The sequence below is a fragment of the Rutidosis leptorrhynchoides genome, chromosome 10, assembly GCF_046630445.1.
Source record: "Rutidosis leptorrhynchoides isolate AG116_Rl617_1_P2 chromosome 10, CSIRO_AGI_Rlap_v1, whole genome shotgun sequence".
Lineage (NCBI taxonomy): Eukaryota > Viridiplantae > Streptophyta > Magnoliopsida > Asterales > Asteraceae > Rutidosis > Rutidosis leptorrhynchoides.
In genome coordinates, this window is record NC_092342.1 from 350,902,108 (window position 1) to 350,921,997 (window position 19,890).

A 19,890-nucleotide genomic window follows, 5' to 3' on the forward strand; every position below is an offset into this window, starting at 1 on the left:
CAATCCTAATGCTCGAGACTAATATGCAAAAGTCAACAAAAGTAAATTTGACTCAAAATAATTTCCAAAAATCTATACATGATTAATATATAGTTTAAATATCGTCATTTTATATTTTTAAATATTTTTAAAAGATTTATTAGAGTAAATAATATAATTTATTTATTAATAAATAAAATTTTATATTAAATTTATATAATAAAATATACTTTTTATATATATTTAAGTAATAAAATTTATAGGGTTCATTTAATATCATAAAGATAATATGATAGGTATTATTAAAGTAAGTTATTACACGTAGTAAAATATGTTTGTATCACATATTTATTAGATAAAATAATATCTATAATGATAGTAAGTAAAAGTTGTATTATTTTGTAATAATAATTATTATTATAAAAATATCAATATTTATAATTACTAGGATGATATTATTTTAAAACGATAATTCTAATTATGATAACTTTAATATTTACGATTTACGATAATTTTTAATATTATCTTTAAAATAATAATTCTATTTAAAATAATAATAATAATGATATTTTATAGTAACAATGACATTTCTATTAAAATGATAATTTTTGTTAAAATGATAGTTTTAATACTAACGATACTTTTAATAATAATAGTAATGATAAAAATAATAAGAACGATAATTTTATCTAAATCAATATCTTATAATATTTTAATTTCATCATGAAACTCTTACCAATTATTTCCTAATCGTTTCGTTTAATAGCTTTTAATCGTCTTTTATATCGTGTTCATAATAATGATAATAATAGTAATCAAAATAATAATTAGGTGTTACAAATATTTGTTTTAATTACACTAATATTAATAATAATAGTTACTATAACATTATTAACGATAATACTAATAATTATCTTAATGATAATATAGTAATAATAATAATAACAATAACAATAACTATTTTTAAATAATGATATATATATTAATAATGATAATAATAATAATACCAATAATAATAATAATAATAATAATAATTGGATAATAATAATAATAATACTAATTATAACTTTAACGATAGTAATAAAAAAAAATAATTTTTAATGATAAATCCCTTTTATTGATAAAGATAATAATAATGATAATAATAGGATAAAACTAGAACGACGATAAAAACGACGATAATAATAATCATTTTTAATAAAAATATCGAAAATTCAATTGATTATAACTTCTAATCCGTTCATCGAAACCATTCGATATCTAAAGGAAAAGTTATTAATTTTTCGCTAGCTTTCTAAGGACATGCATATCTTATACCTTATCTCAACCGCAAGTGTAACTAATTCAAGATTCAACCTAACCTGTCTAAGGGCAATATCAAAAGTACAAGCATGCATAATCCTAAATACTCGAGCACTAGTCAGGGATACACTATTAGTATGTAAAAGTTAAATTATGAGTACTCACGTATCAATATTGAGATTCAATATTGCAGGAAAGGTACGTAGACGCAACGGAAATGATAAACACTATATTGACATCACGAGCATACCCATGAACCATACTCAACCACCTCCACAGCTATAACCCATAATTTCCTTAATCCTATCCCACTCGAAAAACAATTTCGAAATCACTCGGACAGCACTCCGTCGTAATATTTTATGTATACTAATAATATCTTGAAATAATACGGAGTAAATATATATATGTAAATCGATTGAGAGAGTTTAGAGAAAAATATTTTCAAGTTTCTATCAAATAATGAAACCTATTGAATTCTATTTATAATAGATTTTTGAATTATTAAAGTGAATTATTAAAGTATGAATTATTAAAGTGAATTATTAAAGTGAATTATTAAAGTATGAATTATTAAAGTGAATTATTAAAGTTAAAGTAAAGTAAAAATAAAGTAAAGGTAAAGTTTAAGTATAGTAAAAGTATAAAACTACATAATACGTATAATACGCGTATAAATATATATAATATTAATTTAAATCATTATATATATTTAATAAAATAAAATATAAATATCGTTATCTTTATCATACTAGTTAAGTAATGAGTTGTCAAAAGTGGTTCTAGATATTTATAAAAGTTATATACGTTTTAATAATAAAGTTCTTTTTAAACTGAAAACGTTTTTGTACGTTTGAAACTAAATAGATCAATCGAGTCTTTATGAGATTCAATCTTCCACTATCCTTTGTCTAGTTCTCAATGATTAACAATTTGTTCTTATTTATAAATCACTTTACCATTTTCCGAATATTGTTAAAATAGAAAGATTTCTCAAATCAACGTGGACCTTTCAACAGAGACTTGTAATCATAATTCAATATATATGCTAATTCAATCATTTGATCTTATCTTCTAATTCCATTGATAAACATTTTGAAACAGATACAATCATATAAAGTATTTAATCTAATATTTTATTTACGTTTCAAGTTATAATATATATACACATATTCATATATAATCATATTCGTTTAATGGTTCGTGAATCGTTGGAACTTGGTCGAGGTTGAATGAATGTATGAACATAGTTTAAAATTCTTGAAATTTAACTTAACAAATATTGCTTATCGTGTCGGAAACATATAAAGATTAAAGTTTAAATTTGGTTGGAAATTTCCGGGTTGTCACAATTGTATAGCGTGGTCGGAAACCGGATCTCGCGCCAGATCGAAAACCCTAAGGACGGTCCTCATTGTTTCTCCTAACAAGGACAATGTTGCGTCCGACCACTTGATATGACCAATAGGATGTATCTTTTCCATCCTCAAGGAAGTAAAGTCTTCCGAATGACACACTTACTGATTCAATTCAGAAGATGTAGTCCAGACCAGGTGTAGGGTGACAAAAACTCTTGAAAAGTCATTACTGACATCGACTGGAAATCTACCAGGCCTCAACGTCAAACAGGGAAACTGGTAGTCAAAGTTTATCTCAATGAGGGAGATTAACTAGTAAAACGGGGGGCACCATGTATACACAAAATGTTAGTGATTTATCAGATCCCCGGAAGGATAACCTCCAGAAAGGTAAAATATCAGCTTTTAAGACTGATAAACCTCAATCTTCATGATTGATTTAACGGATTAGATGATTACCTAATAATTGTCAATGATGTCCGGACGTAATGTGTATCCTCTTAAAGCACATTATTTTCTACCGACATCTCGTAATGTTAGGTACCGTGGGAGGGATTGGCTTGACCAATAGCGGGAAACCCGCACTCATTTTTAAAAATTCAGAAAATCCGATCAAAATCGGAAAACTTGCTTGGTATTAAAAACTAGCATGATATTTTCAAAATCATAAAACGTTTTCATAAGATCCTGATTTCCCTAGGGTCAAATTTTTCGGATACTTGGCTTTAATCTCCCAAAAATGTGTGTGTGTGTTTCCATTGTGTATATAGCGTGCGTGTGATTTCAATAAAAGTGTGCTATACTTAAAGCGTGTGTTTCCATTGTGTATATAGCGTGAGTTGTGTTTCATATCAACGTGTGTGTTCCGTGTGCTTCGAGTGATTCATGTAATGTTTGTAATCTATATTGTGTGATTATGTTTGATATTGTTCTACTTTGTAAAGAAAGAATTGCTTGAGGACAAGCAAGGTTTAAGTGTGGGGTGTTTTGATATTGCTCAATAACATCATATATATCTATCGCAATATCGTGTAAAATGCTCTAGAATCGAGGATAATGAAGGCGTTTCTACAAGTGATAATCCAAGATGCGCAAATTTGTATCGGAAGAGTGATTTACAAAGAGTTTTGATGATTTATGACATTGGTTGATCCCGATACGACTTAAGGTCTATTTAGTGCTCTAAAATGGTAAAACAAAGCTTCCAAGGTGTTAGGCTTCGTCCAAATAAAAGAGGATTGAAAAGAAAGCGAAACAGTGGATTTCAGCATATCTGGACGCCGTCCGGGGTTATAGGACGCCGTCCAGCATCTTGAAACAGGACGCCATCCTGGATTTGAAGACGCCGTCTAGCTCTTAAGGACGGGACGCCGTCCAGCCTTTTTGGACGCCGTCCCGTAGTAGGTTTCAGCCGACTTTTGTGCTTTTTACCTACTTTCTCCACTTTAAAACTACTGTTTTGAGGGACTGTTTCATAACTTACGAACCAGAGAGTACAGAGACGATTTTTAGGAGCAAAATTGGAGAACTCCAAGCTCTTGGAAGAGGCTCAACATCAAGACATCAAAGATCAAAACCTTCATTATCCAAGAACTCCTTGTTCTTGTAGGTTATTCCTTGTTCTAAAACAATGATTTCAGTTGTTAATCTGATTGTTATGTTGTCTGTTACCATGATTGTTGGCTAGTTTCTATAATGTTTGTCTAGATTAATTACCAAGGTATTGGATGTAATCTTATTGATTGAATGTATTATGTGTGATAGATTAAAGCTTGAATTAAGGACCATGCTTATTGCTGTTAAAATCATTTGTATCTAGTTAATTGATATGTTGTTGATAAAGAGAACTCTTGTTGATGTATCATATTGATTTACAATCAACTTGTCTTAGATTGATTGTTTACTAAACCGGACCAAGGGGGTAAACTAGATTAAAATGGTTAAACAAAATAGGAATGAATTGTGTAGAGCGAACGCAAAGACAATTGTTATTCAAGTCTTTGATCTAGCTAATCAACTAGTCACAAACGAAAAGGTCTAAGTAATAGGGAACCCTCACTTAGTAATTCTAGTTTGAGTACTCGCTAAAGAGAACTCTTGGCGGGTCGATTTAGGTGATTAGCATGCTTATAATAGTTATTTGATTACAAATACAAGAACCATAGTGAAAAGGGAACCCTTGATCTTGTGATTGTGTTTGCGTGTTTATTCAAGAGAACTCTTAGTGAACCTATTAGATAACTTACACACATAATTATTCAATCAGGCCTTAATATCAAAACTTACATCCAATACCGAGGGTAAAATATCTAGATGAACATGTCATCTCTTTGATTTAAATCAAAACTATCTTACTTGCTTTCTTTGCATTTATTTTCATCTTATAAATTTAAAAGACCAAAAATATTGTTTTTACATTTAACCTTCTCTGATTTGGCTAAATCGTTAAATGGCCACCAAAACATAAAACGTGTACTCTTAAGTTTCATTTACTTAGTTAATCATAATATAGTTTCTAATTCTAGTTTGGCTAATACAACTGTCCTTGGAACGATACACGGAACTAAACCAGTTACTATACTACTACACGATCGGGTACACTGCCCGTTAGTGTGTAGAAATCTTTAATCGTCGTTGTAGTATAGTGGTAAGTATTCCCGCCTGTCACGCGGGTGACCCGGGTTCGATCCCCGGCAGCGGCGCCAAAAACTTGATGTGCGAGAAGTGTCGTATAAATTGTCGTATAAAATAATATGGAAAAATACCAATTAAAGATTTCTACACACTGACGGGCAGTGTACCCGATCGTGTAGTAGTATAGTAACTGGTTTAGTTCCGTGTATCGTTCCAAGGACAGTTGTATTAGCCAAACTAGAATTAGAAACTATATTATGATTAACTAAGTAAATAAAACTTAAAGGTACAAGTTTTATGTTTTGGTGGCCATTTAACGATTTAGCCAAATCAGAGAAGGTTAAATGTAAAAACAATATTTTTGGTCTTTTAAATTTATAAGATGAAAATAAATGCAAAGAAAGCAAGTAAGATAGTTTTGATTTAAATCAAAGAGATGAAATGTTCATCTAGATATTTTACCCTCGGTATTGGATGTAAGTTCTGATATTAAGGCCTGATTGAATAATTATGTGTGTAAGTTATCTAATAGGTTCACTAAGAGTTCTCTTGAATAAACACGCAAACACAATCACAAGATCAAGGGTTCCCTTTTCACTATGGTTCTTGTATTTGTAATCAAATAACTATTATAAGCATGCTAATCACCTAAATCGACCCGCCAAGAGTTCTCTTTAGCGAGTACTCAAACTAGAATTACTAAGTGAGGGTTCCCTATTACTTAGACCTTTTCGTTTGTGACTAGTTGATTAGCTAGATCAAAGACTTGAATAACAATTGTCTTTGCGTTCGCTCTACACAATTCATTCCTATTTTGTTTAACCATTTTAATCTAGTTTACCCCCTTGGTCCGGTTTAGTAAACAATCAATCTAAGACAAGTTGATTGTAAATCAATATGATACATCAACAAGAGTTCTCTTTATCAACAACATATCAATTAACTAGATACAAATGATTTTAACAGCAATAAGCATGGTCCTTAATTCAAGCTTTAATCTATCACACATAATACATTCAATCAATAAGATTACATCCAATACCTTGGTTATTAATCTAGACAAACATTATAGAAACTAGCCAACAATCATGGTAACAGACAACATAACAATCAGATTAACAACTGAAATCATTGTTTTAGAACAAGGAATAACCTACAAGAACAAGGAGTTCTTGGATGATGAAGGTTTTGATCTTTGATGTCTTGATGTTGAGCCTCTTCCAAGAGCTTGGAGTTCTCCAATTTTGCTCCTAAAAATCGTCTCTGTACTCTCTGGTTCGTAAGTTATGAAACAGTCCCTCAAAACAGTAGTTTTAAAGTGGAGAAAGTAGGTAAAAAGCACAAAAGTCGGCTGAAACCTACTACGGGACGGCGTCCAAAAAGGCTGGACGGCGTCCCGTCCTTAAGAGCTAGACGGCGTCTTCAAATCCAGGACGGCGTCCTGTTTCAAGATGCTGGACGGCGTCCTATAACCCCGGACGGCGTCCAGATATGCTGAAATCCACTGTTTCGCTTTCTTTTCAATCCTCTTTTATTTGGACGAAGCCTAACACCTTGGAAGCTTTGTTTTACCATTTTAGAGCACTAAATAGACCTTAAGTCGTATCGGGATCAACCAATGTCATAAATCATCAAAACTCTTTGTAAATCACTCTTCCGATACAAATTTGCGCATCTTGGATTATCACTTGTAGAAACGCCTTCATTATCCTCGATTCTAGAGCATTTTACATGATATTGCGATAGATATATATGATGTTATTGAGCAATATCAAGTTCCAACACTTCACTTAATTCACTAATATATCTTAAAACAACATACAATTCCATGTGAAACTATAAAAGCTCATCAAAACCCTTGCATGTTGCATTCCCCATAACTTATGGGGACTCTTGCAAACAAAAATATCAAAAACCAACAAGTCCTCGAAAACCATAGTCCAAAAACAATGGTACAAAAAACGATACAAGTCTATGTGGACTCAGTACTCGCGATACTGGGAATGAGAGGCTGCAAGAAGAGCAGCCCCAAGGCCCGAACCATCATTTGATAGCTCGATAATGATGTTTCTAGAAGCTTCTAACAACTCGTTCAAACCACATTGCATTGCTTCCCTGAATTTAGTATAGTGTTCAAACAATCCACCATCCGTCGCTATGATTAATTTCTGATTCTTTTCGCCTTCCTTAATTGTATCTCTTCCGATTTTTTTGAGGATTCCTAAAATTCCTGCAGCTGAGATACGAGCGCCACGAGTTGCGACGATTTCACAAAGCGTCACGATTACTTTCCTCATCTTTAGACAAGTGTTTAATATCTGCACTCCAACCACATTAATGATTACATTTAAAAATCTATATATGGCCCACAATTAGCATAACTGATAGGCACAAATATGTACCTCAAGTATGTCTTTTAACTTGGTTGCCACCACTCTGAGGTCAACAGTCGAGTCGTGATGCACTGCAGACATATCTGGGGTCCTACATCCACATCAAACATGTTATGTAAATGCAAAATTGTAAACATACTACTATATTTGTGAACAATCTGACCATATCAAGTACAATTCAAAAGGCTTTTTGGGTAGTTTTTGACCCAAGTTATATTTTTCATAAGGTCAGACACATTACAAGTTTTTTTTTTTTTGGCTTTTTTGGTAGTTTTTGACTCGTTTAGTCAAATGGGTTTGTTCCCGGCTAAGGTACAGAACTTATTTGACACGCTGAAGATGAGTACTGTACCTCGATATTGAAAGGCTTTTCAAGTTTGGATGGCACAGTGTCACCAAAAAACTCGGATTCTACCACCATCTTCAACAAGACTCGCTTCAGAATTTCTTCCAAATACATTCCAGCTATTATCTTCTTAAATATCTGTTTGAGAAGGATTAAATTAATAAGCTCTGATATCAATTGAATCACTTCATAAATTATATGGTTTGTAGTCCTTGTTTATATGCAAGAAGCCCTAATATTATATTTATCTATATACATATGTGATGTACATTTGTACGAAAAAACAAGATATGCGACCCATAATCATCTTGCATTGCCATAGAATCACAAGTGGGTCCAATTGAAGAGAAACTACTTAACGACCATTTTTGCGACCGCAATGATATTCTGGTGGTCGCGAGTTTTGTTTTCTCAGCACAGATGTGATTCTTGCGACCATAACTCTAAACTCGCGGTCACAAGTTGCACAGATTCAGCAAACCTTGTTTAATTCGAACTTTACAATAATAATGTAACCTTAGAAATACTGTAGATGATAAAGGTAGTGTGATTATGAAGTAATGAAACTTGAATCATCAGCTACTTATTAAAAGGCTGTCATAAGAAACATTTAACTACTACATTAAGAGTAAATGATGAAAGATACCAACAAATATCCAAGCTTAGAGCACCACCAGAAGTCGAACACCAATTTCACATAAAGGTGGGGACGGTGGGAAATCTCACTCCCTCCCACCGTTAAATCGGCGTTAAAGCCTACCGTCGGGCACCACCGTCGCTCTGGTAACGATGTGTTTGTTTGAAAATATATCCGTTATTCAATGGATATATTCATTAAATACTAATTTTTTTTTCCTTCTATATATACATCTACATTTTATAGTCATTTTTACAACAACAATAATATTATTTCATATTCTCCAAATTAACTTCCCTTCTCTAGATTAACTTATTTATTCATAAGATGTCTTCAACATCATCGTCTAACGAAGAGTATTTGATGCAATTGTTCGATATAATAAACAGTGAGGCGTTAGAAAGTGAAAATGAGGAGGAAAGTTCAAACACACATCGTTACATAGACCGTGAACATGAAGCCGCACATGTACGTCTTATTACCGACTATTTTGTTGAAGGTTGCAAATACTCCGACGAAAATTTTAAAAGAAGGTTTCGGATGCGGCGTCGCTTATTTCTCCGAATTGTGGAAGATATTCTCAACTACCGTAAATGCTACCTGAATATTTTAAGTATTTTCATTTACAAGTTGATGCACGCGGCAAGTTGAGTATTAGTACATACTTAAAAATAAATGCCGCTCTACGACAATTAGCTTATGGTGATACACCCGATCTTTTTGACAAGTACTTGCAAATGTCGGAACGAACATGTCATGAATCGCTAATGAACTTTTGTAAATGTATTATTGATTTATATAAAGATGAATATATGCGAGCGCCTGCCACAGATGATATCAAACGATTGTATGAAGCTCACGAAGATATTCACGGTTTACCTCGAATGATGGGAAGCATAGATTGTATGCATTGGGCATGGGGAAAATGTCCCGTTGCATGGAAATGTAAATTTACTCGAGGTGATCACAAAGTTTCAACTATTATGCTAGAAGCCGTAGCCTCATATGATAACTGAATTTGGCATGCTTTCTTTGGGGTTGCGGGTTCAAACAACGACTTAAACGTCTTGAACGCTAGTAATCTCTTCAACTCAATGCTTAATGAAGAAATAGAATACATTCCTTTTAATGTAAATGGGGTTGAGTACAAAAGAGGATATTATCTAGCCAACGGTATATATCCCGGGTGGGCATCATTTGTTAAGGCGTTTTCAAGTGCAAATGATGAAAAACGTAAGTACTTTTCGAAGAAACAAGCAGCGACACGCAAGGATGTTGAGAGGACTTTTGGTATTTTACAAGGGCATTATCATATACTACAACAACCAGCAAGGGTATATAGCATCAATGTTATGAAACAAATGATGTATACGTGCGTTATCTTACACAATATAATTGTTGAAGATATTGGTTTTGCTCCAACCGAAAATGATTGGGTTTACGAACCCGTTCGTAATATGCAAACAACTTGGATCGAGAGGTGCGAAACTTACAGGAGGAGGACTAAAGAATTGCAAGATAGGAAAGTGCATGAGGGCCTACAATCGGATTTGGTTGAACATGTATGGGCTAATCGTGAGACGTCGGGGACGGATTAAGTATTGTATTTTTTATTAAGTAATGTATTTTTTTTAAGTATTGTTTTTTTAATTAATGTAATTTTTTATTAATGAAATTTAGTATTGCATTTGTTTTTATATTTTTAATATATAATTAAACTAAAAAATATTATTAAAAGTGTTAAAAATAATTAAATAATGATTTAACACTGAGATTTAACACTGAATGATTTCCCCTGTTTCGACATCGGTGTTAAATCCAGTGTTAAATTTAACACTGAACGACTCCTAGTGCTCTTACATGATGCAGCAGTGAATACCAATTACACACAAATTTGAAGACAAACAAAAATGTCTAGCGAACTGAAAGCAATCAATGACAGTACTAAAACTGACAAATAATTTGGCAACTAGTTAAAGACCCGCGGTTTCGCGGGATTTTGAAATGTCTAATTATTTAAGCTATTAAATTAAAAAAAAAAAAAACTATTATTATATCTAGATAAACATTAAACCAAATGTTTTTTAGGGGCTTGAAATTTTTAAAGTTTCAAAATATACTAACGAACTATTATTAAGTTTATGATAAACATTAAACCAAATGTTTATAAGGGATTCAAATTTTTAAAGTTTCAGAATGTACCAATGAATAAATAAGAAAACAAAATTTTGATTAAAATTAAATAAATCATCTTCGATATCGTGATGTAGTTTTAGGCGATTGAATTAAGAATTGTGGATGGTTATCTCAGATCTTCGTTGTATTTTTCCACATATTCGACAATATAGTTGTTCTTCTTAGATGATCATGAATTGTGAATAGTGCTATAACTCTTTGTCTTGTTGTTAGTACTTTGTGCATCTTTGAGAAAGTCTCTGTCGTAATCCTTCAGCCTATAATGAGTTGAAACATTATATTTGTAATAAAATGCATAATATTGTAATATTTTGTTAATTATTTAGAAGATGTATGAAGTTTATGATTTTTTTTAACGACAAGCTTTGCATCAGTGTATCATTTATTTCAATGACACTCATCATTTGCACACACACACGCGTTCGGGAGGAAACCCGAATCGCACTACAGGAACCCGATCCTTTAACCATCCCGAGGGGCAGGCGGACCGGGTTTGAATCCTGAATGAATCCAGAAGAAAACCCCCTGGGTCAATCTGGATATCCATATTTCAGGCAGATTAATTAATAGGATGGGCAGAGCGAGGCTCGAACCCATGACCTAATCTCAACCCCAACACACGAGGTGAAGGGGATGCCATTGAATCAATGCTTCGTTGGCATGAAGTTTATGATTTAGTATACCTCATCCATCAAGTTGTGCATAATAGTAAGTTTTTCAACTAAAAATGACATAGAATTGTGATAACTTGACATTGCCGCTTCATCTCTTTTATTCACAAAATCTTTCCCTGTTAAAGTATTTGATATTGTGGCTTCTAAATTTCTAAATCTTGTAGTAAGTGCAATTTCTTCGTTCGTAATTTTAGATGTTAAAGATTTCATTTTTTTTTCAAGTTTAGGTCCAAAAAACTTCAATATGATTGTTGATTTACTGTCACAATCGAGATCAAGTTAATGTATGTTAATCTCGAAATTGAAATATGAAAAAGTAGTTAATATAAAACCAATAATAATAAATAAGGTAAAGAAATAGTTTCGTGTACTTTCCTATAGCATATCATTTGGACGTAATCCACCAATCCACATTATACACCGCGGAGTAGGACACATCCAAGTACCATATGTAACACTAAAGAAATCAAATTTAGTAGCAACATTTTTCATATTAAATAAGCTATAGAAATGTGATAATATGTTTTCGATAATCGGTATAATGTCGTCTTCAATGAATTCTCCAATTAATCTTCTACGTAGTTGTAATATACGTTTGTGATGTTCAGCAAACCAATCACTATATTTTTTGCTAAAGTTAATCAGATATTTAGGAAGTATTTAAACAGAAACTTATAAGGTATACATAGTATTGTTTTATAAAAGGTCGAAGTATATAAATTATATTAAATTAAGATGTACCACGATTGAGGTCTTGGCTCCTGGCAATCTGTAAATGTGATATAATACTTTAGCAATGTAAATTGTAAATGGATTGAGAATTGAAAGTCATAAATTCGTATATTTTCTATTTTTTGGTGAAACTGTATTAAAAAAATGACCTTTTGTATTTAGTTGTATTTCCTTGTTCAGTTGTATAACGTTTTCTTCCATCTTAGTGAAATATGTCTACAATATAAAAATATAATTGTACGTTAATTATAACAGTTTGAAATTAACAATTACTATTGTCATTCTAACAATTGGAACTCTTTTTTTTATTATTTTTTTTTCCGTGTTTCATAACTGCTTCTCTATTCTTTGCTTTTTTCTTTTCTTTCTGTAAATTTAAAAAAAAAAATATATTACTTATATTTTACTCATGTAAATGTAGTTAGAATAAATAATTTCAATTTTTGTAACCTCATACTTTATCTATAATTTCTATTAAAATTCTATAATGATGATATCATTATTAGGCTAATTAATTTGTTAAAAAAATCAGAAAACAAAAGAAAAAAATCTAAGTATGGTGGGTGATGTCATTAATCTAAATAATTTTGAATTAAAAATAAATCTTATTAATTAATTATTATTATTAAATCTTATTAATAATTATTTTAATTATTAAAATTAAATAATTTTGAATTATTAAAATTAATTATTTTGAATTGAGTACGAGAAGGTATAAAAGCTAGGTAGAAGAAAACTAATTCTAAATTTATATTTTAATTTACACTTTTAAAATAAAATGACAACCAATATTATTTCTTATGATTGGATGTGGATTGTTCAATATGCATTTTAGGTGCTTGATAAAATGTTCAGCTGACGAGTTTCTTAGTCGGACTCTATAGTTCCACGGGTCATTAAACTAAATGACTTTAACATTTACGTTCACTTAATACCTAAACATATCATTAAACTGTTTCGTTTAAACAAACTCGTAGTTCCACGGGTCATTTCACTAGTAAGTTAATAAAACATATTATTAATGCTTATATCGGTGGCCTCCTACATATTATGTACTAATACTCCTACCGATCTTAATTTTCTATCGGCAGTTCAATTAACATATCTCGCTCCCTAAACACTAAACCCTAAATAAAATCCTAAATCTAAACCTTAAACATACTAAACCCTAAACTCTAAACACTAAACCCTAAACAATAAACCCCAAATCCTAAAACCTAAACCCTATACCCTAAAACTTAAACCATAAATTCTAAAATCTAAACCCTAAACCCCAACCTGTAAAACATAAACCCTAAACACTAAACCCTAAACCCTATACACTAAACTTTAAACCCTATATCTAAACCCTGAACCCTAACCCTAAGCCAACCCCAAACCCTAAACTACTAACCTTTTACCTTACACACTAAACCCTATACCATAAATCCTAAACCTTAAATTCTAAAATCTAAACCCTAAACCCTAAACTGTAAACCCTAAACTGTAAACCCTAAACCATATACCCTAAACTCTAAACCCTAAACCCTAAACCCCTATACACTAAACCCTAAACCCTGAATCTATACTCTAAACCATAAATTGTAAAAACTAAACCCTAAGCCCTATACCCTAAACCCTAAACCTAAACCCTAAATCTAAACCTTAAACATACTAAACTCAAAACTCTAATCCCTAAACCCAAAACAATAAACCCTAAAACCTAAACCCTATACCTTAAACCATAAATTCTAAAATCTAAACCCTAACCTGTAAACCATAAACCCCAAACACTAAACCCTAAACCCTATACACTAAACCCTTAAATCTAAACCCTATATCTAAACCCTGAACCCTAAACCTGTAGTGACCCGAACTTTTCCATGTTTATATATATATTAAATGAAATTGTTATTTACATGATTAAGTGTTTCCAACATGTTAAGCAATCAAACTTGTTAAGACTTGATTAATTGAAATAGGTTTCATATAGACAATTGACCACCCAAGTTGACCGGTGATTCACGAACGTTAAAACTTGTAAAAACAATACGATGACATATATATGGTTATATATATAGTTAACATGATTTTATTATAAGTATGTATCTCATTAGGTATTTTAACAATGAGTTATATACATAAAAATGAGACTATTAATTTAAGAAACTCGAAAACGATATATATAACGATTATCGTTATAACAACGTCTTACTAGGTACATATGAATCATATTAAGATATTGATACACTTGGTTAATTATGTTAAATGATAAGTAAATATATTATTAAGTGTATTAACAATGAAATACATATGTAAAAATAAGACTACTAACTTAATGATTTCGAAACGAGACATGTATGTAACGATTATCGTTGTAACGACATTTAACTGTATATACATCATACTAAGATATATTATATATCATAATATCATGATAATATAACAATTTAACATCTCATTTGATATAATAAACAATGGGTTAACAACATTCAACAAGATCGTTAACCTAAAGGTTTCAAAACAACATTTACATGTAACGACTAACGATGACTTAACGACTCAGTTAAAATGTATATACATGTAGTGTTTTAATATGTATTCATACACTTTTGAAAGACTTCAAGACACTTATCAAAATACTTCTACTTAACAAAAATGCTTACAATTACATCCTCGTTCAGTTTCATCAACAATTCTACTCGTATGCACCCGTATTCGTACTCGTACAATACACAACTTTTAGATGTATGTACTATTGGTATATACACTCCAATGATCAGCTCTTAGCAGCCCATGTGAGTCACCTAACACATGTGGGAACCATCATTTGGCAACTAGCATGAAATATCTCATAAAATTACAAAAATATGAGTAATCATTCATGACTTATTTACATGAAAACAAAATTACATATCCTTTATATCTAATCCATACACCAACGACCAAAAACACCTACAAACACTTTCATTCTTCAATTTTCTTCATCTAATTGATCTCTCTCAAGTTCTATCTTCAAGTTCTAAGTGTTCTTCATAAATTCCAAAAGTTCTAGTTTCATAAAATCAAGAATACTTCCAAGATTGCAAGTTTACTTTCAAGTTTTCTAAATCCATTCCAAGTAATCATCCAAAATCAAGAAACCTTTGTTACTTACAGTAGGTTATCTTTCTAATACAAGGTAATAATCATATTCAAACTTTAATTCAATTTCTATAACTATAACAATCTTATTTCGAGTGGAAATCTTACTTGAAATTGTTTTCGTGTCATGATTCTGCTTCAAGAACTTTCAAGCCATCCAAGGATCCTTTGAAGCTAGATCTATTTTTCTCATTTCCAGTAGGTTTATCTAAGGAACTTGAGGTAGTAATGATGTTCATAACATCATTCGATTCATACATATAAAGCTATCTTATTCGAAGGTTTAAACTTGTAATCACTAGAACATAGTTTAGTTAATTCTAAACTTGTTCGCAAATAAAAGTTAATCCTTCTAACTTGACTTTTAAAATCAACTAAACACATGTTCTATATCTATATGATATGCTAACTTAATGATTTAAAACCTGGAAACACGAAAAACACCGTAAAACCGGATTTACGCCGTCGTAGTAACACCGCGGGCTGTTTTGGGTTAGTTAATTAAAAACTATGATAAACTTTGATTTAAAAGTTGTTATTCTGAGAAAATGATTTTTATTATGAACATGAAACTATATCCAAAAATTATGGTTAAACTCAAAGTGGAAGTATGTTTTCTAAAATGGTCATCTAGACGTCGTTCTTTCGACTGAAATGACTACCTTTACAAAAACGACTTGTAACTTATTTTTTCGACTATAAACCTATACTTTTTCTGTTTAGATTCATAAAATAGAGTTCAATATGAAACCATAGCAATTTGATTCACTCAAAACGGATTTAAAATGAAGAAGTTATGGGTAAAACAAGATTGGATAATTTTTTCCATTTTAGCTACGTGAAAATTGGTAACAAATCTATTCCAACCATAACTTAATCAACTTGTATTGTATATTATGTAATCTTGAGATACCATAGACACGTATACAATGTTTCGACCTATCATGTCTACACATCTATATATATTTCGGAACAACCATAGACACTCTATATGTGAATGTTGGAGTTAGCTATACAGGGTTGAGGTTGATTCCAAAATATATATAGTTTGAGTTGTGATCAATACTGAGATACGTATACACTGGGTCGTGGATTGATTCAAGATAATATTTATCGATTTATTTCTGTACATCTAACTGTGGACAACTAGTTGTAGGTTACTAACGAGGACAGCTGACTTAATAAACTTAAAACATCAAAATATATTAAAAGTGTTGTAAATATATTTTGAACATACTTTGATATATATGTATATATTGTTATAGGTTCGTGAATCAACCAGTGGCCAAGTCTTACTTCCCGACGAAGTAAAAATCTGTGAAAGTGAGTTATAGTCCCACTTTTAAAATCTAATATTTTTGAGATGAGAATACATGCAGGTTTTATAAATGATTTACAAAATAGACACAAGTACGTGAAACTACATTCTATGGTTGAATTATCGAAATCGAATATGCCCCTTTTTATTAAGTCTGGTAATCTAAGAATTAGGGAACAGACACCCTAATTGACGCGAATCCTAAAGATAGATCTATTGGGCCTAACAAACCCCATCCAAAGTACCGGATGCTTTAGTACTTCGAAATTTATATCATATCCGAAGGGTGTCCCGGAATGATGGGGATATTCTTATATATGCATCTTGTTAATGTCGGTTATCAGGTGTTCACCATATGAATGATTTTTATCTCTATGTATCGGATGTATATTGAAATATGAAATCTTGTGGTCTATTGTTACGATTTGATATATATAGGTTAAACCTATAACTCACCAACATTTTTGTTGACGTTTAAAGCATGTTTATTCTCAGGTGAATATTAAGAGCTTCCACTGTCGCATACTTAAATAAGGACGAGATTTGGAGTCCATGCTTGTATGATATTGTGTAAAAACTGCATTCAAGAAACTTATTTCGTTGTAACATATTTGTATTGTAAACCATTATGTAATGGTCGCGTGTAAACAGGATATTTTAGATTATCATTATTTGATAATCTACGTAAAGCTTTTTAAACCTTTATTGATGAAATAAAGGTTATGGTTTGTTTTAAAATGAATGCAGTCTTTGAAAAACGTCTCATATAGAGGTCAAAACCTCGCAACGAAATCAATTAATATGAAACGTTTTTAATCAATAAGAACGGACATTTCAAAATCAACCTTAAACCCTAAACCACCAACCCTTTACCTTACACATTAAACTCTAAACTATAAACCCTAAACCCTAAACCCTAAACCTTAAATTCTAAAATCTAAATCCTAAACCATATACCCTAAACTCTATACACTAAACCCTAAATCCTATACAGTAAATCCTAAACCCTAAACCCTATATCTATACTCTAAATCATAAATTGTAAAAGTTAAACCCTAAGCCTTAAGCCCTATACCCTAAACCATAAATTCTAAAATCTAAATCTTAAACCTTAAAGTCTAAACCATAAACCCTATACACTAAACCTTAAACCCTATATCTAAACCGTAAACCGTAAACCCTAAACCTTAAACCACAGACCACCAACCCTTAACCTTCCACACTAAACTCTAAACCCTAAACCCCAAACCCTAAATCCTATACCATAAATTCTAAAATATAAACCCTAAACCCTAAGCTCTAAAACCTAAACCCTATACACTAAACCCTAAGCCTTATATCTAAACCCTAAACACTAAACTATAGACCATAAACCATAAAATCCTAAACATAAACCATAAACTCTATACCATAAATTATAAAAACTAAACCCTAAGATAAATACATTAACTTAAGATAATCTTTAACCATGATAAAAAAAAAAAAAAAAAAAAAAAAAAATACATTAAAGCATTTCAAAAGTTTAGATGTGTAAACACCTAAAATCAAATAATCTTGTTCAAAATATCAAAAGTTGGTATTACTAAATTTAAAATGATATAACAGTTAGATAAAAGAAATGTAACGAAAATAAAATATAGGTAAAGAACATATTAAACAAAGTCATCTTTGAAATTAAAGACCTTTATGATTACATTAAACAACATCCGTTTCTTTCGTCTCTTTCTATTTATAAAAAGATAATTTAAAAAACATTTGGGGTCTATATAATATCTTCGAGTGTATTTTTCTTATTCTCATATATTCATCCACTCAAACATATTTTTCTGATACATAAACCATATTGAAATCTGATGCCTAAAGACTAAGGTGGAACTTAGGACAAATCTAAAAGATATTTATCAAAAGGTATACTATTCGAACTCGAGTTAGAACATGTTCGCGTTCGAACTTAGTTCACGGGGTCGTCATGTCAGTTTATTGGTCATTGTAGCTGAAAATGCATCCATGGCCAGTTTGAACAGCAGCTTGTGCAAACCTTGTTCGAGCCTATGATGTGTTTTAGCATATTTTTTCAATTGTTTTTTTTATCAAACTTCAAAATAAGTGTAATTTGATGAATTTCCCTTAAAATAACTATAAAATCAATTACATCAAAAGGTTTCATTCATATAGGAACAAGTGCTATAAACACTCACGAATCAATCATTGTAATAACTAAACACATACAAAACTTTGGAAAATAAACAAATGGGCACTAATTTTTTTTTTTTTTTTTTTTTTTTTTTTTTTTTTTTTTGAAAAGCAAACTCACACACCCACCTAATACTAACACGAATATATACACCACGAAATGTCCTAAGCAGGACTCGAACCCTCAACCTCAAGGTTGTAAGAGTGACCTCGATACCGCCAAGCCATTGGCTCTTTGGTAAATGGGCACTAATTACCACCTAATTCTGGGATTAGGATATCAACAACGCAGCTCCATTATTTATTTTACTATATTTCAAACTAAACTTTTCTAGAATTTAGAATTCTAGATAAAACTCAACACCATTTCTAGAAATTTGCTTACGAAGAAGCATGAGACTCTACCTACTGGTTTTTGATGGTAGATCGGATGCAAAGCCTTGGCAACAATCTTCATGTTTGGCCTAAAATCTGGTTCGTATTGACCACATAATGCTGCAACGGCCGCCATCTGAGTATGAAGAGAAACATGAAAAATTAGGGTCTCTTTATATTATTATTAACTCATGCAAACACATATTGAAATACATAATAGTTATAATCAAAATAGTATTGACAAACTAATTCTGTATAGAGAGGTTTAAGAATAATATTGAGATAAGACTGATTTGGGTCAAACCAATTTTGGCCCGCTTGACCTGCCCATTTTGTCAAACACAATAATAGTTTTTTAATTTATATATTAAATTTTATAGCTTAAATGATTAGACCCTTCAAAAATTCAGCGAAACCGTGGGTCTTTGACTATTAACTATTAACTATTAACTATAAATATGAAACGAAACTGCAATAATAAAACCAAGAAATCTCTAATTACCTTATCTGGATGGAGGTCAGACAGTTTGACATGGGTACATCCATGAAACCATTCGTTAGTGGTAATATCAGATGCTATTGAGAGTAAATATATATACAATCTTCTCACTAATTCCAAAAGAACAGAGG

General features: G+C 31.2%; 3 protein-coding genes and 1 non-coding gene across 4 annotated transcripts; 3 read left to right on the top strand and 1 right to left on the bottom strand.

Moving 5' to 3' along the window:
- Positions 1 to 5,269: 5,269 nt before the first annotated feature.
- Positions 5,270 to 5,341, top strand: TRNAD-GUC (transfer RNA aspartic acid (anticodon GUC)). The gene has a single exon. It is a non-coding gene; the product is annotated as a tRNA-Asp (tRNA).
- Positions 5,342 to 7,255: 1,914 nt separating this feature from the next.
- On the bottom strand, positions 7,256 to 8,126 carry LOC139871486 (hexokinase-1-like). Its single transcript, XM_071859192.1, has 3 exons — positions 8,014 to 8,126; positions 7,676 to 7,757; positions 7,256 to 7,591 (listed from the first exon to the last, which is right to left on the bottom strand). The coding sequence occupies exons 1-3, from the start codon at positions 8,124 to 8,126 to the stop codon at positions 7,256 to 7,258; spliced, it is 531 nt and encodes a 176-aa protein (XP_071715293.1).
- An 850-nt stretch (positions 8,127 to 8,976) lies between these two features.
- Positions 8,977 to 9,665, top strand: LOC139871487 (uncharacterized). The gene is made up of 2 exons (XM_071859193.1): positions 8,977 to 9,148; positions 9,280 to 9,665. Exons 1-2 carry the CDS (start codon positions 8,977 to 8,979, stop codon positions 9,663 to 9,665), a joined length of 558 nt encoding a protein of 185 aa, XP_071715294.1.
- A 78-nt stretch (positions 9,666 to 9,743) lies between these two features.
- LOC139871488 (uncharacterized) lies at positions 9,744 to 10,247 on the top strand. Its single transcript, XM_071859194.1, has one exon. The coding sequence runs from the start codon at positions 9,744 to 9,746 to the stop codon at positions 10,245 to 10,247; it is 504 nt and encodes a 167-aa protein (XP_071715295.1).
- The last annotated feature ends 9,643 nt before the right edge of the window (positions 10,248 to 19,890 follow it).

Bases quoted from the DNA above. Each gene is read 5' to 3' on its own strand.
- LOC139871486 (XM_071859192.1), bottom strand. From the start codon at position 8,126: ATGTATTTGGAAGAAATTCTGAAGCGAGTCTTGTTGAAGATGGTGGTA. The intron at 7,758-8,013 runs GTACTCATCTTC...ATGTGGATGTAG, and splicing joins CCTTTCAATATCGAGGTACA to GACCCCAGATATGTCTGCAG. The intron at 7,592-7,675 runs GTACATATTTGT...GTTGGAGTGCAG, and splicing joins AGTTAAAAGACATACTTGAG to ATATTAAACACTTGTCTAAA.
- LOC139871487 (XM_071859193.1), top strand. From the start codon at position 8,977: ATGTCTTCAACATCATCGTCTAACGAAGAGTATTTGATGCAATTGTTC. The intron at 9,149-9,279 runs GTTGCAAATACT...TTCATTTACAAG, and splicing joins TACCGACTATTTTGTTGAAG to TTGATGCACGCGGCAAGTTG.
- LOC139871488 (XM_071859194.1), top strand. From the start codon at position 9,744: ATGCTTAATGAAGAAATAGAATACATTCCTTTTAATGTAAATGGGGTT.